Below are 24,421 nucleotides of genomic sequence, written 5' to 3'. Positions count from 1 at the left end.
CAAAAGAGCTGTGTGCTGCTTAACTCTTGAGCAGAGAAGAAATAGTGGCAGTAAGTTGGGCCTAAATGAAAATATTTAAGAATACTTATTTCTTTAATGTGGGTCCCCTTCAAGTAACTGAAAAGCAGAATGAATCATTGAGCACATTAGGAAATAATCATTTGTAAATGTGAATAACATCAGTAATACCTGACCTAAATGTCTTCCTTTAACTATACGGCATTTGTAAAAAAGCAATAGTAATAATAATAAAGCTTGTCTAACATTATCTGTAAAATTCTACTACATTCTTTAGTTTCTGACACTGTTACTCTTGATAAGATAGAATAAAAAGTAATATAAAATTACCTGGACTATACATATTTATAAATGGAGTAAATTTGCATAATATAGTGGTTGAACTTTATAATTTGAATATGTTCCTTCATAATTATCATGAAGAATACATAAGTTTGAATTACTGGTTAACTCACCTTCTTCTGAAATGTAAGCTTTGCTAGGGTACAATTTCAATTTGAAGCATCATTATTTTTAAAGAACCTCATTTGAATATTTTTCATTTCAGCTAGTCTGACAAAGACTCTCATAATTATCTTACAAGACAGATTAAGAAATGTGAGTGGGAAGGAAGGAGAGGTCAAATGTATTTGTACATGATTTGTATCACGCCACACGAACATCAATGGTAGACAGGGTGTTACACAGAGTCAGGCCTGTCCTGCTCAGGATTCATTAGTGATGTGAATGAAGACTCAGAGGGTAGGCTTATCAAAATTTAAGGTGGTGGAGAGCTATTGGAGAAGGCAATGGCACCCCACTCCAGTACTCTTGCCTGGAAAATCCCGTGGACTGAGAAGCCTGGTGGGCTGCAGTCCATGGGGTCGCAAACAGTCGTACATGACTGAGCGACTTCACTCTCACTTTTCACTTTCATGCATTGGAAGAGGAAATGGCAACCCACTCCAGTGTTCTTGCCTGGAGAATCCCGGGGACGGGGGAGCCTGGTGGGCTGCCGTCTACGGGGTCACACAGAGTCAGACATGACTGAAGCGACTTAGCAGCAGCAGCAGCAGAGCTATTTCACTGAGAAACACCTAACAGAATGGTGTTAGAAACTAAAACCCAGAAGGTGAAATTTAATGACGACAAGGATCAGTTCTTACTCTGTGATTCAGAAAGGCCACTGCACAGTTGTAGGACAGGCAAAGATCTGACTGGGAAGAAGTTTTCATTAAAATAAAGGAGGCGGTGCCCTGAAATGACCACATGTCAGCCCAAGTTGGAAGTGCAGTTTCACTGCAGACAGAAGCACACTCAGGGATATAGAGAACAGGCTTGTGGTTGCAAGGGGGAGGGGGTTGGGGGAGCTATAGAGAGGTAGGTTGGGGTTAGCAGATGCAAGCTTTTATATATAGAATGGATAAACCACAAGTTCCTACGCTATAGCACAGGGAACTGTATTTAATATTCTATGATAAGCCATAATGGAAAAGAATATTACAAAGGAATGCCTATATAACTGAGTCACTTTGCTGTACAGCAATAATTAACCTGACATTGCAAATCAACTATACTTTATTTTTAAAAAGAAGTACAATTTCATTGTATATTGAAATTTGTTAAGACAGTAGACCTCATGGTTAAATGTTCTTACCACACAAATTAAAAAAAAAAAACAACAACTGCCGCTACCGAGGGAGGAAGTCAGACACTCTGCCTACCTTCACCCACTTAGCTCCATAATTTCCATCTCAAACCACCCAGGGACTATAAGCTACTTTCTGGAGTTGAAATTAAAACTCTGTTTCTTAGTTTTATTATCATTCTACTTTATTGAGTCATTGTTGAAAAATAAAACTGCGCATATTGAAGGTATACAATTTGATCTGATATACTTAACACATTGTGAAATAGTTACAATAATCAAGCTTATTAACGGATCCACCTGCTCACAAATAGTTACCTCTTTGTGGTGGAAACCCCTAAGACCTACTCTTTCATCAAATTTCAAGTATACAACACAGTATTAATTACACTCTCATTGCTGTGCATTAGGTCCCCAGAACTTATTCATCTTGTATATCTAAAACTTTGTACCCTGTGATCCACATCTCCCCTCTCCCCCATCCTATAGTAATCACCACTCTACTCTCTGTTTCTATGGATTTTTACATTTTCAGATTCCACATATAAGTGAGCATCTGTCTTTCCATGACTGGCTTATTTCATTTAGCATAATGTCCTCCAGGTTCATCCATTTTGTTACAAATGGCAAGATTTCCTTCTTTATTGAGGCTGAAATAATATTCCACTGTATGTGTGTGTTTAACTGTATTTTCTTTATTTATTCACCTGTCAATAGATATTTAGGTTGTTTCCATATCATGGGAGTATGTATATTTCTTCAAAATACTGGTTTCATTCCTTTAGACATGTACCCACTAGTGAGACTGGTGGCTCATAAAGTAGTTCTACTTGCTGGAGGAACCTTCATACTGTTCTCCATGGTGGCTACACCAATTTACATTCCACCAGCAGGGAGCCTGGGTTCCCTCTTCTCCATAATTTTGTCAATGCTTATCTCTTGTCTTTCCGATACTGGCCATTCTAGCAAATGTGGGGTGATATTCACTGTGGTTTTGATTAGTTTTCCTTAATGATTAGCTACATTGAGCACTTTTTCATACAGTCATTGGTCATTTGTATGTCGTCTTCTGAGAAGTGTCTATTCAGGTCCTTTGTCCGGTTGAAAACTGGGTTATTGCATGTTTTGCTACTGAGTTGCATGTGTTCCTTACATATTTTGTTATGTGTTCCTCAATTATTTTGTTCCTTATATATTAACTAGGGGGTATAACTGATCACTCAGTTTCCATGAAGGGGTAGTTACTATGAGCAAAATGTACCCTGGATGCTGAAGACAAAAGTTAATTAAGAAATATGTTCCTAGATGGAACAATCATCTTGGCCACGACTGTGAGAAAATAAGAAGCTTAGGCATTAACTACACAAGGTCATTTCATCTAGTCCTCTGCCTCCAGTGGGTAAAATGCTTAAAACAGCCTCAAAAGCACAGATCTAGGGAAGTAATCTTCAATTTTTTCTCTAGACTACTTAAAACTTTGATCAGGTAGAGTAATGAACTCTTGGATAGTGAGCTGGAGAGCTAAAAAGAGGAAACTATAATTATACACATAGGTGTTGAGAGTAGAACCCAAATGTGACTACTTTGTAAATAGTTTTAAAATATCCATATAATCCACTTAATAGCAATGTGTTCTATTCAGGCTCCTGAACAAACTCCGATTCCCTGTGAGCACTGTAGTAGAATCTATCTCACAGAGCTATTGTGAGAAACAAATGAAATTAGAAATAGGTAGCCCATAAATGTTAGCTATTATTCACAAAATTTTCCTTCTGTTTTTTTCATCATCCAAACTTATTAAGCCCTATTATGTTCACTGAAATAGCCACTGGGAAAAAGAACTGAACACAGAATTTTTTAACTGAACAAACTTCAATGTCATCTAGTTCATTTTTTTTCCTAATAAACTTTTAATTGTAACTCTGGAAAACAAACTGTAAAAAAGAGAGCTGCCGTAGTAGAAGGAGTTAGGAAAAACAAAGTGTGATGCCATTCACAGGAGCATTGGCTCATCTTAGGTTGCAATAGAAGCCTGTGGTCATAGGCACAGGGCATATTTGCCACACTTAACTCTGCCCTAAATACCATATATACATCCAGTTCCATTAATGACACCTTCAGAAGGTTCATGAGTGTTTTCTGGGAAAGACCACTGGCATGTTAGGTAGTCAGTAATCAAGACAAGAGGAAGAGCTTAGAGAATGTGGATTTTATTATCAATCTGACAAAAGGCAAACCTTGGTAAAAATACCATAGGTCTTCAAATATTTGAAGGACTCATATATCTGAGGCAACAGACTTATTTGCCAGGGGGCAGAACAGGGAATAATAAATTTGAATGACTAAGAAAGAGTTCTGGGGTTAACATGCTGAGACAGTAAAAGAGAACATGAAATCCAAAGTCAGAAAGCCCAAATTCAAGTCCTGGCTTGATTTTTCATTACTTCTATAACTTTAGGCAAGGCATCTACACTGCATGAGTCACACAATTCTCATCTATAAGGTAACAAAAGTTAAAAATACTACTCATATAAGAAAGCACATACAAAATGTTTGGAATCTTTAGCATGATTTGAAAATAGTTAATAACAGTTGGCCACAGGAATGGGCTACCCCACTGCAGAGAGTGTTCATGGAGGACTGACCAAGTCTCACCGCAGGGCTTCCTTTTCCTGGGAGCCAGTAAGCCTAACTGAACTGGAAGGTGACTGCTATACTCCCTCGGCAAGTACAATGTGTTCACGTGATACATACATATCTCAAAGGTAGGAAAAGTTAACTACAAAGAGTCACTAATGTCAATAATTTAATTTGGCTAAAGAATGCACTTAATATCCACAGTCTTTCCAGAATTCATGAACAGGCTAAAACTCTGCAAAGATAAGTCATTAAACTTAAATCAGCAAAGATGAGCTTAACTCAAAACCCCCAAAATAGGATCAAGTGTTCCAGATCGAATAACAGTTAATTCATTTCACCCAAACAGTATCTCCACACTTGTGCTGCCAATCTGGAAAATATATAGAATTTTCTGGATTGTAAAAGCTCTGTCAAAATCTCAAATTTCAGCTTTCAGATAGTTGATATTCTCCCACTGCCCATTTGCCTGCTGTATTCCAATTTATTTTTATAAGTGTTCAGAAATAAGTAACCTCTGAGTTAGTATGCCTGCCAGTTGTTCTGAGTTTACTTACCCTCTGACCCTCTTTTCCAGGTGGACCTTGGGGGCCTTGTATCCCCAGGGAACCCTACAAAAAAAAAAGGGGACACATATTAGTAGATTGCTTCAAGCATGCCTGCCTTACAAAGAATGTTGTGAAAATTAATACTAATTTTATTGATTATACAAAAACTTTTAAAGTGATCTGAGCTCTTCCAAGCTTAGACTATATAATACATTAATAATGGTGAACTGTCCTTCTTTGACTGGTTTATCTTCAGAGTTAACAAGACAAATGAAAAGAAAGACTCTTAACCAGTGATCACTCCCAGGGATGACTCTCATTTGGTTGGAACCATGTCTTTTTTTTTTTTTTTTTTTTTAATCAACCTGCCATCAATAAATGGTAACAATATTTACAGGCAGAAAAAAAAGCCTCTTCATGTATTTAAACTCTATAAATGCAACAGCATTTTTGGTTGAGAGTGGCTCTGTAGTTTTCCTCTGAAAAAACACCCGGTTATGACATCAGCTTCAACATTTATCTATTCATACCACTTAATTTTTAGCCTCATAGACATTATTTAATTCTTTCTCATGAAAAGTATTCTTTCAAGTGGTAGAAAAAATAACCTTTTTTTTTTCAATTCTACAAAATGTGCAGGAAGTCCCAGATGCACTAATCTGAATCTCCTGATTCTCACAGATAATTACTATTACACAGAAATTCTCAACACAAAAACCAGAATGTTGATACCGTTGCTGTTTAAAGTCTTTGGGATTGATGGTTAGTTGTTACCCCTCTGGAGGCTTCTCAGTCTCTCTGGCTGCTTCCTCCTTCCCTATAACGCCTTTCAATGCGAGGGTTTAGGCCCATTTTCTCCCCGTTCTCCTGCCATGATCTCATATTATACCATGGACTTTAGATTCTCCAGGCCAATGATGCCAAAAGTTTTATTCAATTTATATTTGAGCTTGTAGGTCCACACATCCAAATGCCTGCCTGGTACACCCACTCTGCTCTCCCCAGCATGTGAATTTAGCACAGCAACAGCACATTTAGGGCCCTCCCACCAAAACTGGGCCTTTTCCAGCACCCCAACTCTGTAGACCCACGCACCATCCTGCTAGAGCTCTTGTTGGGAACCTAGAACTCGCCTTCCATACTTGCCTCTCTCACTTCTCTTTCACATCCAGTCCCCAAGTCCAACTGATGTAGCTCCAAATAGGTGGATTTGATCCATCTATTACTCTCCTCCATCCTTCTGCTCCACCACCTGCTTGCTTGCTCACCTGTTAAGAGCTTTCCAGGTGATACTAGACACAGACCCCTCCATCCTCCAGAGCACAAACTGACCTCAAGAAAAGCCAGCCTGACCTCCCTGGATTGTCCACATAAAGAGATGAATGCCTTATTGCACCAGTCTTAAGGTGCCTGTACTTGTTCTTTAAATTATTTATCATAATTCCATTTAAGTAATTATTTAGGAAATGATTCACCAGGCTGTAAGGACAATGGTAGAATCACTGTCTTATTCAATACCAGGCACCTGTTAATGATTGAAAAAAAATCATAATGAGAAATCAATCCACTGTTTAAAAAAAAAAAAGCTTTTGGGTAGAGCCAGCATTTTCAAAGGGTTTTTAGAATATGTATGATTAATCTTCATTCCAATCCCAAAGAAAGGCAATGCCAAAGAATGCTCAAACTACCACACAATTGCACTCATCTCACACGCTAGTAAAGTCATGCTCAAAATTCTCCAAGTCAGGCTTTTCAGCAGTAAGTGAATCATGAACTTCCAGATGTTCAAGCTAGTTTTAGAAAAGGCAGAGGAACCAGAGATCAAATTGCCAACATCCGCTGGATCACTGAAAAAGCAAGAGAGTTCCAGAAAAACATCTATTTCTGCTTTATTGACTATGCCAAAGCCTTTGACTGTGTGGATCACAATAAACTGTGGAAAATTCTGAAAGAGATGGAAATACCAGATCACCTGACCTGCCTCTTGAGAAACCTGTATGCAGGTCAGGAAGCAACAGTTAGAACTGGACATGGAACAACAGACTGGTTCCAAATAGGAAAAGGAGTACGTCAAGTCTGTATATTGTCACCCTGCTCATTTAACTTCTATGCAGAGTACATCATGAGAAACACTGGGCTGGAAGAAGCACAAGCTGGAATCAGGATTGCCAGAAGAAATATCAATAACCTCAGATATGCAGATGACACCACCCGTATGGCAGAAAGTGAAGAGGAACTCAAAAGCCTCTTGATGAAAGTGAAAGAGGAGAGTGAAAAAATTGGCTTAAAGCTCAACATTCAGAAAAAAAGATCATGGCATCTGGTCCCATCACTTCATGGGAAATAATGGGGAAACAGTGGAAACAGTGTCAGACTTTATTTTTCTGGGCTCCAAAATCACTGCAGATGGTGACTGCAGCCATGAAATTAAAAGACGCTTACTCCTTGGAAGGAAAGTTATGACCAACCTAGATAGCATATTCAAAAGCAGAGACATTACTTTGCCAACAAAGGTCTGTCTAGTCAAGGCTATGGTTTTTCCAGTGGTCATGTATGGATGTGAGAGTTGAATTGTGAAGAAGGCTGAGTGCCGAAGAATTGATGCTTTTGAACTGTGGTGTTGGAGAAGACTCTTGAGAGTCCATTGGACTGCAAGGAGATCCAACCAGTCCATTCTGAAGGAGATCAGCCCTGGGATTTCTTTGGAAGGAATGATGCTAAAGCTGAAACTCCAGTACTTTGGCCACCTCATGTGAAGAGTTGACTCTTTGGAAAAGACTTTGATGCTGGGAGGGATTGGGGGCAGGAGGAGAAGGGGATGACAGAGGATGAGATGGCTGGATGGCATCACCAACTCCATGGACGTGAGTGTGAGTGAACTCAGGGAGTTGGTGATGGACAGGGAGGCCTGGCGTGCTGTGATTCATGGGGTCGCAAGATTCGGACACGACTGAGTGACTGAACTGAACTGAACTGAACTGAACTGAATGGTTAATCTATTATATATTAAATGCCTTAAACTCTTTGGAATATGAGAACTCCAGTAAAGACACACTTGAACATAAGAATTCATCTTCATCCCTTCAGGAGAAGCATTATTATCTATTTTTTAAAAATTAAGATTCATTTTTATAATGTAACCATTTTCTTTAAAAGTCATAACTACATTTAAAGTAAAACATCAGGTGTGCTTGTGAGGATGTGTTTATTATGTATTATTATATATACATTTTTTGGTTTTTCATAGAATTTAAATCTTCATACCATCCAATTTTATTTAGAATAAAAATATCACAAATATATTTTAATTTTTCACTCATAGCTTTTCTTTGATTAAAACTGTCAGAATTTAGTATAAATTCCTGTAACTAATTTTGAAAAAGCATTTATACAAAAAATTCTACATGTATCACCAATGCTTGTGCATGTGTGATCAATCACTGAGTCAAGTTCTATTCTTTGTGACCCTATGGACTGTAGCCCGCCAGACTCCTCTGTCCATGGGATTTTCCTGGCAAGAATACTGGAATGGGTTGCTATCTTCCTCCATGGGATCTTCCTGACTCAGTGCTCAAATCCATGTCTCCTGTGCCTCCTGCACTGCAGGTGAATTCTTTACTGTTGATCCACGTGGCAAGCCATCAATAATGCTCAGTGTTCCCCAAATCTTCCTGAGTCTTCCTCCACACAGTATTCATAAAATGTGGAGAAGGAAATGGCAATCTACTCCAGTATTCTTGCCTGGAAAATTCCCATGGACAAAGGAATCTGGTAGGCTACCATCCATGGGGTCTCAAAGAGCTGGATGCGACTGAACAACTGAGCAAGCATTCATAAAATGTACGTATTTATTCTTTTACCTATTTTTGGAAAAATTAATGTTACAGGGGTACGTAGAGCCTATGTTTTATTGATTTCAGTTCAGTTCAGTCTCTCAGTTGTGTCCAACTCTTTGCGACCCCATGAACCACAGCATGCCAGGCATCCCTGTCCATCACCAACTCCCGGAGTCCACCCAAACCCATGTCTATTGAGTCGATGACACCATCCAACCATTTCATCCTCTGTTGTCCCCTTCTTCTCCTGTCCTCAATCTTTCCCAGCATCAAGGTCTTTTCCAATGTGTCAGCTCTTTGCATGAGGTGGCCAAAGTATTGGAGTTTCAGCCTCAGCATCAGTCCTTCCAATGAACACCCAGGGCTGATCTCCTTTAGGATGGACTGGTTGGATGTCCTTGCAGTCCAAGGGACTCTCAAGAGTCTTCTCCAACACTACAGTTCAAAAGAATCAATTCTTCGGTGCTCAGCTTTTTTTATAGTCCAACTCTCACATCCATACATGACCACTGGTTAGACGGACCTTTGTTGACAAAGTAATGTCTCTGCTTTTTAATATGCTGTCTAGGTTGGTCATAACCTTCCATCCAAGGAGTAAGTGTCTTTTAATTTCATGGCTGCAATCACCATCTACAGTGATTTTGGAGCCCAGAAAAATAAAGTCAGCCACTGTTTCCACTCTTTCCCCATCTATTTGGCATGAAGTGACCGGATGCCATGATTTTAGTTTTCTAAATTTTGAGCTTTAGGCCAACTTTTTCACTCTCCTCTTTCACTTTCATCAAGAGGCTTTTTAGTTCTTCTTCACTTTCTGCCATAAGGGTGGTATCATCTGCATATCTGAGGTTATTGGTATTTCTCCCGGCAATCTTGATTCCAGCTTGTGCTTCTTCCAGCCCAGTGTTTCTCATGATGTACTCTGCATAGAAGTTAAATGAGCAGGGTGACAATATACAGACTTGACGTACTCCTTTTCCTATTTGGAACCAGTCTGTTGTTCCATGTCCAGTTCTAACTGTTGCTTCCTGACCTGCATATAGGTTTCTCAAGAAGCAGGTCAGGTGATCTGGTATTTCCATCTCTTTCAGAATTTTCCATAGTTTATTGTGATCCACACGGTCAAAGGCTTTGGCATAGTCAATAAAGCAGAAATAGATGTTTTTCTGGAACTCTCTTGCTTTTTCTATGATCCAGCAGATGTTGGCAATTTGATCTCTGGTTCCTCTGCCTTTTCTAAAACCAGCTTGAACATCTGGAAGTTCACGGTTCATGTATTGCTGAAGCCTGGCTTGGAGAATTTTGAGCATGACTTTACTAGCGTGTGAGATGAGTGCAATTGTGCGGTTATTTGAGCATTCTTTGGCATTGCCTTTCTTTGGGATTGGAATGAAAACTGACCTTTTCCAGTCCTGTGGCCACTGCTGAGTTTTCCAAATTTGCTGGCATATTGAGTGCAGCACTCTCACAGCATCATCTTTCAGGCTTTGGAATAGCTCAACTGGAATTCCATCACCTCCACTAGCTTTGTTCGTAGTGATGCTTCCTAAGGCCCACTTGACTTCACATTCCAGGGTGTCTGGCTCTAGGTGAGTGATCACACCATCATGATTATTTGGGTCATGAAGCTCTTTTTTATACAGTTCTTCTGTGTATTCTTGCCATCTCTTCTTAATATCTTCTGCTTTTGTCAGGTCCATACCATTTCTGTCTTTATCGAGCACATCCTTGCATGAAATGTTCCCTTGGCATCTCTAATTTTCTTGAAGAGATCTCTAGTCTTTCCCGTTCTGTTGTTTTCCTCTATTTCTTTGCACTGATCACTGAGGAAGGCTTTCTTATCTCTCCTTGCTATTCTTTGGAACTCTGTATTCAAATGGGTCTATCTTTCCTTTTCTCCTTTGCTTGTCACTTCCCTTGTTTTCACAGCTATTTGTAAGGCCTCCTCAGACAGCCATTTTTCTTTTTTGCATTTATTTTTTTTTGGAGGATTGTTTTGATTCCTGTCTCCTGTTCAATGTCACGAACCTCCATCCATAGTTCATTAGGCACTCTGTCTGTCAGATCTAGTCCCTTAAATCTATTTCTCACTTCCACTGTATAGTCATAAGGGATTTGATTTAGGTCAGACCTGAATGGTCTAGTGGTTTTCTCCATTTTCTTCAATTTCAGTCTGAATTTGGCAATAAGGAGTTCATGATCTGAGCCACAGTCAGCTCCCAGTCTTGTTTATGCTGACTGTATAGAGCTTCTCTATCTTTGACTGCAAACAATATAATCAGTCTGATTTCAGTGTCAACCATCTGGTGATATCCATGCGTAGAGTCTTCTCTTGTGTTGTTGGAAGAGAGTGTTTGCTATGACCAGTGTGTTCTCTTGGCAGAACTCTATTAGCCTTTGCCCTGCTTCATTCTGTACTCCAAGGCCAAATTTGCTTGTTACCCCAGGTGTTTTTTGACTTCCTACTTTTGCATTCCAGTCCCCTATGATGAAAAGGACACTTTTTGGGGTGTTAGTTCTAGAAGGTCTTGTAGATCTTCATAGAAGTGTTCAATTTCAGCTTCTTCAGTGTTATTGGTTGGGGCATAGACTTGGATTACTATGATATTGAATGGTTTGCCTTGGAAATGAACAGAGATCATTCTGTCATTTTTGAGATTGCATCCTTGTCCTGCATTTCGGACTCTTTTGTTGACTATGATGGTACTCCATTTCTTCTAAGGGATTTCTGCCCACAGTAGTAGATATAATGATCATCTGAGTTAAATTCTCCTATTCCAATCCATCTTAGTTCACAAATTCCTAGAATGTCGATGTTCATTCTTGCCATCTCCTGTTTGACCACTTGCAATTTGCCTGATTCATGGACCTAACATTCCAGGTTCCTATGTAATATTGCTCTTTACAGCATTGAACCTTGCTTCTATCACCAGTCGCATCCACAACTGGGTGTTGTTTTAGCTTTGGCTGCATCCCTTCATTTTTTCTGGAGTTATTTCTGCACTGATCACCAGTACTATACTGAGCACCTACCAACCTGGGGTCGGTATTTATTGATTTAGGCAGGAATAAAAACCAGTGTGTCTTTGGACTGCAAGGAGATAAAACCAGTCCATTCTAAAGGAGATCAGTCCTGGGTGTTCTTTGGAAGAACTGATGCTAAAGCTGAAACTTCAATACTTTGGCCACCTCATGGAAAGAGTTGACTCACTGGAAAAGACTCTGATGCTGGGAGGGGTTGAGGGCAGGAGGACCAGGGGATGACAGAGGATGAGATAGCTAGATGGCATCACCGCCTCGATGGACATGAGTTTGGGTGAACTCTGGGAGTTGTTGATGGACAGGGAGGTGTGCTGTAATTCATGGGGTTGCAAAGAGTCGGACACGACTGAATGACTGAACTGAACTGAACTGAAAAATCACGGAGTGAAAAATGTGATCAGTTCTTTTTTTTGTTTGTTTGTTTAACCACAAACACCTGCCAAATGATAGATAACGAAAGAAAACTGCCTAATTAGGTCAACTTTAGGATGGTAAATTTCTGACATGATAAGAAAACCAAATTTTCAAATCAAAATATACCAAAGATTAATTACAAGATAATCACAAGGGCTTGTGTCATTTTTTTGAGATTGACACAATCTTGGCTTCAGATAAAACTCTTCCCCTTTACCCTTGGAAACTATTATAATTTCATGAATAGTCAAACTTACACATAACATTTTTGATATACATCCAAATGTTGACAGGTCTTTCAGTGTTTTTAAATGTGAGCTACTAAAACATACACATACTGAACATTCATCAAGATAGTACAGTTAATTCTGAGCCACATGTAATAAAATTTCCATTCCCTTTACAAGTTAAGAAAAATTACAAAGCAAAAGCCTAAATAAGATGAAAATATTAAACTTGACTTGGAATGTATTCAACGGATTAAAAAAATTTATGGTATACTCACAGATAAACCCACTAACATGCCTCCCAGACAGTCATGATTCTAAGTATTCCCCCACTCCTGACCTTTGCTAACTCTAGGACTCAGCAAGGAATTTGATGAAAAAGGGGAATTATTTTTCATCTCCAATGCTATTTTTAATCCAATTCTCTATTTGGATTATCCATGACCAAATTTTAATCCTAGCTCTATTACATTAATATTCAGAATATTTTTGATCTGACTTTATTAAATATTATTAGTTGATTTACAAAGAAAATCAATATTATCATTAGTAAAACATAGGTCAACGAAGTATGGAAAAATCATATTTTTTCCAGAATTAGGAAATTCAAATTTGAGGATGATCCAACCAGTCCATCTTAAAGGAGATAAGTCCTGGGTGTTTATTGGAAGGACTGATGCTGAAGCTGAAACTCCAATACTTTGGCCACCTGATGCCAAGAGCTGACTCATTGGAAAAGACCCTGATGCTGGTAAAGATTAAGGGCAGGAGGAGAAGGGGACGACAGAGGACGAGATGGTTGGATGCCATCACTGACTCAATGGACATGAGTTTGGATGAACTCCGGAACTTGCTGATGGACAGGGAGGCCTGGCATGCTGCGGTTCACGGGGTCGCAAAGAGTCAGACAGGACTGAGCAACTGAACTGAACTGAACTGAACATTATTTGCAATTCTCCATCTAACTATTCTTTGTATTTAGTAAAGTCAAACAATGGATTAACCTATCACTTAGAAAAACTTATACCAAGGCTGAAGCTCCTCAAATTAAACTTGGGCCGAGCTCAGCATTTGCCTCAGAACCCTTCAATAATTCCTTCTTACTCTAACATTGTAAATGCCATTATACGTATGTTTTACTCATCATCTTAGTTGACTATGAGTTTTGGAGGGCAAAAAATCACTTTTTTCTATCTTTTACCATACTTACAGAAGAGAATTAGTAAGTACTTACAAAACTAGATCATAAGGAACTAAACAGAGATAGAATAATACTGAGCATCAGTGGTAGGATACAGATTCCTGGTCTGCATATAATTATATTTATTTTCAAAACTTTGCCTTGGACTTAAATACCACATTGGAGGACTTTCAGTCTTGTCTCTATTTCTCATCTGAAGTGATCATTCCACTCTCTGATGTCTAAGAGTAAAACTGCCTTACAGTTCATCTAAGAATTAATCATCCACTCTTATTGTAATAGAATCAAAAAACCATTAGCCTTTGCTCTGATTCTTGATCTGGATTTTGGTATCATGGGTATGTCCAACTGCTCTTATTCTTGATCTGTATGTTGGTAATGTGGATATATTCAATTGTGGATATATTAAAAAATATTTTGAACTACAACTTGTTATATATACTCTTCTGTATATATGTGATACTTCAAGAAACAAAAAAAAAATCTCTGAAGTCTGTGAAAGCTCAAATTAAAAAAAAAGAATTAATCATCTACTATTTGTGACATCATCTCTATTATGATTATTAAATCTTTGACTACTATTGATGTTTTACATGTTTATACCATTTTCCTATTTGGAGAATCATGTCTTAAGTATCTTTGTGCATACAGAATCTTTGCATAATCTATGCATTATTTTCTTCTTCAGTCTAATTTGGTGAAGAATAATTTCTATCCTTTTTTTTTTTGTTTTACTTTTTCCATCTACTTAGGCTTTATGAAAATAACTTTAAACTTAGTTATTCCTAAAATTTTAAAATCATAAAGATTTATTGCCTTTCTGAAGAGAAACTTAAGACTGTATTTAGGATATTCATGATGTAAACATCCCCATACAAGCATTCATTTTAAAACAGAACTCTGAACATTAGAAATGTAGACAAGGAAAGGAATTCCTAAAGCTGTTACCTCTTTTAGCTAGGATAAAACTATGCAAAAAATAGTCCCAACCAGCTAAACCATTTTAAGTCCTAGTGAGTTGCTTTTACGGTGTGCTACACTGGACAATCTGCTGATTATTTAAGACAGGCGAAAGCTTATCAACATGAAAGCCCATGTAAATATTTAACTGAGAAATTACTTAGAATTAACTGGTTCACAGCAGAATTTTGAAGTGTTTAACAAATACAGACAATGTTTCCTAGAGTTAATGTGGTAGATTAATTGCATTTTAACACATTTTCATTTGTGAAATGAGGGCAAAATATATTCATAACTTCTCAATCAAAAAAAAGGAGCTAAAGTAAAAAATGGAAGTTTCATTTAAAAATATTCTTTGTACTCTCTTGCCAGAAATGTTGCAGAACATAGGATCCCTAAAACCCACTTCAACAAAAATGTTATGCCAGTAGGTGTATTTTAAGTGTTATGATTATTACTTTAGAATATGCTTCATAGGTTTGAGACACAAAATTAAGCAGAATCTATATAAATTCTTTGGCTACCACCAGGGCATTTTCTGTCTTTCTAAGAGTGTGTACAAAATTAAGATGGAAAACAAAGTTATCTGTCTTTATAGAAAATTTCATGCCTTTAATATGAGAATAATGGGAAAAAATTTCATAAATTGGAGGTATCAGAACAAAACACAAAAACAAGTAAGTAAAAGTATAATAAAGTCCACAGTCATGGGAAGTGATTTTCATACAAGTTCTGAGAAGCGGCATTTAAGAATGTTTATGATGAGAAAGGAGTAGCCAGTTTTATACTATTTTACAGAATTATCAGGACTAACACAAGAAAGAATTTCCCTTAGGATGTGTAAGTATTCAGCAAGGGAATTCTATATTACACATAAAGAGCCTATCATTTTATCATAAGCAGTTTTCACACACTAAGAAACAGATGCTTTTGAAAGAAAAACAGTAGAACCTTTTCTATATACTGAAAAAGCCCTTGCAAACCTTTTCAGTAACACTGACAACAGAAGGATAAGAACTGTCACCAGAAAGAAAACTTTATGACAGATTTGTGTGAACAGGAATGTTTCAATCATTCTCAGTCACAGTAAACAGGTTCCATAATTGGATGGACAATTTTATCTTACCTTCAACAATTTAAAAAATGGAGGTCATTCGCTGTGCTTTCAAAACTTAACTATTTCATTCGAAAGCTTTGGCAGCAGTTTAGACATGAACCATAATGAATTATTGTTCCTTGTGATTGCAGGGTAAATTTTAACACTAATCTTTTTCTATGTTTTCTGAACTCAGAAATCATGTTTCTTATTATTATATAGATTCTGAAATAGCATTTCTTCAGTCACTATTGTTTCAATCAATAAAAACTAGAAATATTCTAAATTAAATAATAGAACCTAGTCTCTGACTCTGGAATGCTGTGGGGAATCTGTATGTCCCACAGATTTTTCTCTAACAGTGACTTTTCCCTCTATGATGAAGCACTCCATTTCAAAAGTGTTTTATATATATATATAGAGAGAGATATAGATATAGATATCCTCAGTTCCATTTCCCTCTGCATATTATCTAGCAATATGGACTGTATTTAGAAGGTGTTGAATGGATGAATGACTGCTAAGATTCTGATTCTTTGCACTTCTCCTGGTACTTCTGCTCTACTGAGGACATTAATTGTCATAGCTACAGAAATTCCAATTTAGAAACCTATATTATTCATCCTCAAATCCCACTTGGTACCAAAATAATCCAAGTTATTTAAAATTCTTATGTGGTAGTACTGCAAAGTAGATGCTACACTTCTATTTGGAGGAGTTTGCCCTTCATCAGAAGAAGAAATATAAGCTTCTTTCTTTAATTTATCTCACACTGATGAGGATTAAGTATTTACTTTTTGAAAATACAACAGGAACTGCAGAGATTAAAGTATCCATATAAACCATTAATTACAAAGCAGTAGATCCAATTGAGTTACTTTAAATGCTTATTATCATCTAAAATAATGTAGTTTCCTATTTGGCAATTATTCTTGACTCACTTTTATTGATTAGTCATAAGCAATTTCATATTTTAGTAATTTCATATTTGTAATTATTCTTGGCTGTGAAAATCTTACATGAAACAGCTTGATTTCAGTTAAACTCAAGGCTCTGTTTACAAGTGAAAAATTACAAGTACAAAATCCATTTGTATTATCTGCTTTAATGATTTGTGTGAGGGAGAATGTGATTGATTAGTTTTAATGATTAGTTTGATTCTCATAACAATCTGTACCTTGGGCTGGCGTTGCATAGCTCAGTGACCACAGGAAGACATAGTTCTACTGCAGAAAGAGGGAGAGTCTGTATATAGGCTATTTTCATATATCTTCCAACGTCTTCTGAAGAATAGATATCATAATAGAAATACAATTCTAAATGTAATAGTATCAATAATGTTTGCATTTGGGCTGCATTGCATTTGCATTTGGGCTGCATTGCATACATAAATGACTAGCCTGAAGGAAATAAGATAATAAATTTAGGATTAAAACAGAAATAAGTATACAGAGATATCCATACACTATATAAAAGATCTAGGAGTTTAATCAGATAACTGAAGATGGTTTATACAACATGAGGTTAAGTAAGCTGCAATTGAGTAAGATGGTGAAATGAAACTTCCAATGGGGAACATGTTCTATACTATAACAAAGAAAAAATTCTAAATATTAAAATATACATTGAAGACTTTCCACTTTTTAGCTTCTTTTGACCTCCCTCCTTTCTGCCAAAGGCATTAATTTTACTCAGGAAGACTAAGATAATAATAGTATAAATGTAAAAACAATGGAAGAGTCAACATAGATATAAATGGGGGCTGAAAATTAGACTCTATCAGCAGAAGAGTGTTTCTAAATGTCATCACCATCTATTGGGAGATGTTCCCATAGATCATAAAGTTTAACCATAAGTCACATGGCACAGAGGAAAGAGCAGATACAAGGGTACTTCTATCCATTTGGAAAGGGGATGGAAAAGTGTGTTTCCCCTCTGTTTCCCTGAGTGAAGAGTTTCAGGAGAAGAATGGTGAGGTAATCAGAAAATAGAATTCTTGCTTTTTCTCTTCTTAGAAAACTAGGAAGAAAAAAGAATTCATAAAACATCAGATTTATCAGCAACATCACTGATGCTAAAAGACAATGGAGCAAAACTTTTGTAATTTTGATGGAAATAATTCTCAATCTTGAATTATATACCAAGACAAATTATCAACCAAGAATGTGAGTAGAATAGAAACATTTTTAGACGTGTAAAAACTCAGAAAAATTACCTCCTTTTTACATTTTCTTAATAATTTTCTCAAGGATGTGTTCACATAAATGAAAGAATAAAATGAAGATAGGAGATGACAAGGCAAAGAAACATTGGAATCAACCCAGGAAAAAAAATAAAGGGAATCACAGAATGAGAATTTCATAGTTGGCCTAGAAAGCTTGTAGCTAAGGATAAGTAAGAGGTCTGAAAGGGACTCCCTCAGGTGAGAGCATTTGCAAAGTATGGAAGATAAATGCAGGGGAAACAGATAACTAGAAACACCAGAAAACAACAATAAAACAATTCAAGAAAGGAAAGTACATACTTGGCTCTGCAAATACTCATGCAATCATAAAAATGTGAACATTTTATATTTTTACAATAAGAATAATACTATGACTCCTTTAACCCTTCTCCTGTGGTGGGCATCTAGATTGTTTCCATTCTTTTACTATTTCAAACACTGCTGAAATTTTACCCTTGTATGTGCTTAATTTCATAAATGAGGGAGACTATCTGTAGCTATATTTTCTGGTTCAGAGAAAATTTGAAATGATGGTAGGCAGAATCAAATCTTCATCCACAGAGACTGCATGCTGGCATTCTTATCTCAGAATATATGAGTGTGTTTCTTTATATTTGTGTACATATACTGTACTATTAAACTCTTAGACTTTTACTGATCAATTTTTTTATTATGGTAAGAATTTTTATTATGAGATCTACCCTCTTAATAAAATTCTAAGTGCACAACAGAGTATTGCTAACTTTGAGCACAAAGGCATACAGCAGATCTCTAGAGCTTATTAATCCTATATTACATGCACTTTGGCATTGCCTTTCTTTGGGATTGGAATGAAAACTGACCTTTTCCAGGCCTGTGGCCACTGCTGAGTCTTCCAAATTTGCTGGCATATTGAGTGCAGCACTTTCACAGCATCATCTTTCAGGATTTGAAAGAGCTCAACTGGAATTCCATCACCTCCACTAGCTTTGTTTGTAGTGATGCTTTCTAAGGCCCACTTGACTTCACATTCCAGGATTTCTGGCTCTAGGTCAGTGATCACACCATCATGATTATCTTGGTTGTGAAGATCTTTTCTGTACAGTTCTTCTGTGTATTCCTGCCACCTCTTCTTAATATCTTTGCTTCTGTTAGGTCCATACCATTTCTGTCCTTTATCGAGCCCATCTTTGCATGAAATATTCCCTTGGTATCTAATTTTCTTGAAGTGATCTCTAGTCTTTCCCATTCTGTTGTTTTTCTCTATTTCTTTGCATTGATCACGGAGGAAGGCTTTCTTATCTCTTCTTGCTATTCTTTGGAACTCTGCGTTCAGATGCTTATATCTTTCCTTTTCTCTTTTGCTTTTCATTTCTCTTCTTTTCACAGCTATTTGTAAGGCCTCCTCAGACACCCATTTTGCTTTTTTTGCATTTCTTTTCCATGGGGATGGTCTTTGCCAACAAAGGTCTGTCTAGTCAAGGCTATGGTTTTCCCTGTGGTCATGTATGGATGTGAGAGTTGGACTGTGAAGAAAGCTGAGCGCCGAGGAATTGATGTTTTTGAACTGTGGTGTTGGAGAAGACTCTTGAAACTCCCTTGGACTACAAGGAGATCCAACCAGTCCATTCTGAAGGAGATCAGCCCTGGGTGTTCTTTGGAAGGAATGATGCTAAAGCTGAAAGTCCAGTACTTTGGCCACCTCATGTGAAGAGCTAACTCATTGGAAAAGACTCTGATGCTGGGAGGGATTGGGGGCAGGAGGAGAAGGGGATGACAGAGGATGAGATGGCTGGATGGCATCACCAACTCGATGGACGTGAGTCTGAGTGAACTCTGGGAGTTGGTGATGGACAGGGAGGCCTGGTGTGCTGTGATTCATGGGGTCGCAAGAGTCGGACACGACTGAGTGACTGAACTGAACTGAACTGAACATTTACTTTCTGTTTTTTACAGCAGCTCCCTAATTTCCTCTCCTCCCATCTCCTGGCAAGCATCATTTTACTCTCTGTTTCTATGAATTTGACTATTTCAGATACAAGTGGAATCAGACAGTCTTTGTCCTTCTGTTGAGTGGCTTATGTCAGTTAATGTCTTTCAGGTTCATTCATGTTTTAGAATAGGGCAGGGTTTCCTTCTTTTTTTAAGGCTGAATAATATTCCACTGTATATATACACCGGGCTTCCCAGGTGGCTCAGTGCCACCTGCCAAGCAGGAGACATGGGATTGATCCCCGGATAAGGAGGATCCCCTGGAGAAGGAAATGGCAACCCACTCCAGTATTCTTGCCTGGGAAATCCCATGGACAGAGGAACCTGGCAGGCTACAGTTCATATGGTCGCAAATACTTGGACATGAGTTAGTGACTAAAACCACCAGCACCACATATGCATCACATTTTTATCCATTTATCCATCCATGGACATTTAGGTTATTTCCATATCTTGGCACAGACATAGAAAAAGATCTTCAACACTACTAATCATTAGGGAAATGCAAGCCAAAACCACAGTGAGATACCATCTCACACCTGCTGGAATGACTACTGCTGAAAAAAAATGTTAACAAAAATGTGGAAAATTGGAACACTTGTACACTGTTGGTGGGAAGGTAAAATGGTACAGCTGCTATGAAAAACAGTATAAAGGTTATTAGAAAAACTAAAAATAGAATTACTATATAATCAGAAACCCTACTTCTGAGTATATATCCAAAGGAATTGAGAGAAGTGCCAAATTTGCAGGTGAAAACTAGTATTTCAGAGTCATTTTAGTTTACATTGATCTACTATAAGTGAATTAAGATGTTTTTAATATGTTGAAGAGTGACCTTATTCTTCCTTTTCTAGGAAATCTGTTAACACACTTTTCAAAATCATCACTTTGTCTTAGGATTCAGGTTTGTACTTCAATTCACTTCAATTCAGTCACTCAGTCATGTCTGACTCTTTTTGATCCCATGGACTGCAGCATGCCAGGCTTCCCTGTCCATCACAACTCCTGGAGATTGCTCAAACTCATGTCCTTTGTTCGGAGAAGGAAATGGCAACCCACTCCAGTATTCTTGCCTAGAGAATCCCGTGGACAGAGGAGCCTGGTGGGCTGCTGTCTATGGGGTCACACAGAGTCAGACATGACTGAAGAGACTTAGCATGCATGCATACATTGGAGAAGGAAATGGCAGCCCACTCCAGTATTGTTGCCTGGAGAATCCCAGGGACAGAGGAGCCTGGTTAGCTGCTGTCTATGGGGTCACACAGAGTCGGACATGACTGAAGAGACTTAGCAGCAGCAGCATGTCCTTCAAGACAGTGATGCCATCCCACCATCTCATCCACTGTCTTCCCTTTCTCATCCTGCCTTCAATCTTTCCCATCATCAGGGTCTTTTCCAATGAGTCAGTTTTTCGCATCAGGTGGCCAAAGTATTAGAGTTTCGGCATCAACATCAGTCCTTCCAATGAATATTCAGGACTGATTTTCTTTAGGATGGACTGGTTAGATCTCCTTGCAGTCCAACTATCAAGAGTCTTTCTCCAACACCGCACTTCAAAAGTATTAATTCTTCACCACTCAGCTGTCTTTATGGTGCAACTCTCACATCCATACGTGACTACTGGAAAAACCATAGCTTTGACTAGATGGACCTTTGTTGGCAAAGTAATGTCTCTGTTTTTTAATATGCTGTTAGCTTTTCTTCCAAGGAGCAAGTGTCTTTTAATTTCATGACTGAAGTCACCATCTGCAGTGATTTTGGAGCTGAAGAAAATAAAGTGTGTCACTGTTTCCATTGTTTCCCCATCTATTTGCCATGAAGTGATGAGACAGGATGCTATAATCTTCGCTTTTTGAATACTGAGTTTTAAACCTGCTTTTTCCACTCTCCTCTTTCACTTTCATCAAGAGGCTCTTCAGTTCCTCTTCACACACTGACATAAGGGTGGTGTCACTGACATATCTGAGCTTATTGATATTTCTCTCGGCGATCTTTATTCCAGCTTGTGCTTCATCCAGCCCAGCGTTTCACATGATGTACTCTGTATAAAAGTTAAATAAGTAGGGTGATGATAAATAGCCTTGATGTACTCCTTTTCCCAAATTGGAACCAGTTTGCTGTTCCATGTCCAGTTCTAACTGCTGCTTCCTGACTTGCATACAGATTTCTCAGGAGGCAAGTCAGGTGGTCTGGTATTCCCATCTCTTTCAGAATTTTTCACAATTTGTTGTGATCCACACAGTCAAAGGCTTTGGCATAGTCAATAAAGCAGAAGTAGAAATTTTTCTGGAACTCTCTTGCTTTTTTGATGATCCAACAGATGTTGGCAATTTGATCTCTGATTTCTCTGCCATTTCTAAATCCAGCTTGAACATCTGGACATTCTCGGTTTATGTACTGATGAAGCCTGGCTTGTAGAATTTTGAGCATTACTTTGCTAGCATGTGAGATGAGTGCAATTGTGCGGTATTTTGAGCATTCTTTGGGACTGGAATGAAAACGGACCTTTTCCAGTCCTGTGGCCACTTCTGAGTTTTCCACATTTGCTGGCATACTGAGTGCAGCACTTTCATAGCATCATCTTTTAGGATTTGAAAGAGCTCAACTGGAATTCCATCATCTCTACCAGCTTTGTTCGAAGTGATGCTTCCTAAAGTCCACTTAACTTCGCGTTCCAAGATGTCTGTCTCTAGGTGAGTGATCACACCGTCGTTGTTATCTGGGTCATTAAGATCTTTTTTTGTATAATTCCTTGGTGTATTTTTGCCACCTTTTCTTGATATCTTCTGCTCCTTCTAGGGCCATACAATTTCTGTCCTTTATTGTGCCCATTTTTGCATGAAATGTTCCCTTGGTATCTCTATTTTCTTGAATAAATCTCTAGTCTTTCCCATTCTATTGTTTTCCTCTATTTCTTTGTATTGATCACGGAGGAAGACTTTCTTATCTCTCCTTCCTATTCTTTGGAACTGTGCATTCTGATGGGTATATCTTCCATTTTCTCCTTTGCCTTTAGCTTCTCTTCTTTTCTCAGTAAGGCCTCCTCAAACACCCATTTTGCGTTTTTGCATTTCTTTTTCTTGGAATGGTCTTGATCACTGCCTCCTTTTACAGTGTCACAAACTTCTGTTCACAGTTCTTCAGGCACTCTATCAGGTCTAAACCCTTGAATCTATTTGTCACTTGCACTATATATTTAAGCAATTTGATTTAGGTAATAGCTGAATGGTCTAGTGGTTTTCCCTACTTTTTTAAATTTAAGTCTGAATTTTGCAACAGGGAGTTCATGATCTGAGCCACAGTCAGCTCCCGGTCTTGTTTTTGCTGACTATAGAGAGCTTCTCCATCTTTGACTGCAAAGAATATAATCAATCGGATTTTGGTGTTGACCATCTGGTGGTCTCCATGTGTAGAGTCATCCTTTGTGCTGCTGGAAGAGGGTGTTTGCTATGACCAGTGCGTTCTCTTGGCAAAACTCTGTTAGCTTTTGCCCTGTTTCATTCTGTATTTCAAGGTCAAACTTGCTCGTTACTCCAGGTATCTCTTGACTTGCTAGTTTTTTATTCCAGTCCCTTATGATGAAAAGGACATCTTTTTTTGGTTAGTTCTAGAAGGTCTTGTAGGTCCTCATAGAACCACTCAATGTCAGCTTCTTTGGCATTAGTGATTGGGGCATAGACTTGGATTACTGTGATACTGAATGGTTTGCCTTGGAAAGGAAGAGAGATCATTCTGTCATTTTTGAGACTGCGCCCAAGTACTGCATTTCAGATTCTTTTGTTGACTATGATGGCTACTCCATTTCTTCTAAGGGATTCTTGCCCACAGTAGTAGATATAATGGTCATCTGAATTAAATTCACCCATTCCAGCCCACTTTAGTCCACTGATCCCTAAAATGTTAATGTTCACTCTTGCCATCTTCTGTTTGATCACTTCCAATTTACCTTGACTCATGGACCTAACATTCCAGGTTCCTATGCAATATTGCTCTCTACAGCATCAGACTTTACTTCCATCACCAGTCACTTCCACAACTGGGGGGTGTTTTTGCTTTGGCTCTGTCTCTTCATTCTCTCTGGAATAATTTCTCCACTTTTCTCTGGTGGCATATTGGGCACCTACCAATCTCAGGAGTTCATCTTTCAGGGTCATATCTTTTTGTTTTTTCATACTGTTCATGGGGTTCTCAAGGCAAGAATACTGAAGTGGTTTGCCATTACCTTGTACTTACTGATGGCAGAATAAAAGAAATGGCCTTTATAGATTACACAAGCCTAGTTAACTCTGTAGAACACTTGAAGAATGCCAAGGTGGCTGCTTAAATATTGAACAGATAATTCTTAATTCACAAAATCAGTGAGAACTCTCTGTGAATTAAGAATGAACTATATGGTACATTTTGGTGTTTTATGCACTAATGGGTAAAGTAGTTGCCTTATCTGTTTATTGATTTTTTGTGAATGTTAAATGAGAAAACGCATGCTAATGGTTTTTTATATTGACCAAAAAGACTAATCCTTGGATAAATATTAGAATCCTGAGACTTCATTAAATACATTTGAGAGCTTAACTCAATTTCTGTGGAAATTATATTGAAGTTCAATGGACAAATTAGTCT

The 24,421-nt window shown here is 38.0% G+C and overlaps 1 protein-coding gene across 2 annotated transcripts in view; it reads right to left on the bottom strand.

The window, feature by feature from the left end:
* The window catches only part of COL19A1 (collagen type XIX alpha 1 chain), a 445,397-nt gene that overhangs the window by 179,921 nt on the left and 241,055 nt on the right, over positions 1–24,421 (bottom strand). For both annotated transcript variants that reach the window (XM_027550856.1, XM_027550857.1), the window contains one exon: positions 4,840–4,893. In XM_027550856.1, coding sequence (XP_027406657.1) covers positions 4,840–4,893 — 54 coding nt within the window. The remainder of the gene's footprint in view (positions 1–4,839; positions 4,894–24,421) is intronic.

The sequence above is a fragment of the Bos indicus x Bos taurus genome, chromosome 9, assembly GCF_003369695.1.
Source record: "Bos indicus x Bos taurus breed Angus x Brahman F1 hybrid chromosome 9, Bos_hybrid_MaternalHap_v2.0, whole genome shotgun sequence".
Lineage (NCBI taxonomy): Eukaryota > Metazoa > Chordata > Mammalia > Artiodactyla > Bovidae > Bos > Bos indicus x Bos taurus.
The sequence above is the reverse complement of the archived record's forward strand: the minus strand, read 5'-3'. Positions and strand labels throughout refer to the sequence as shown.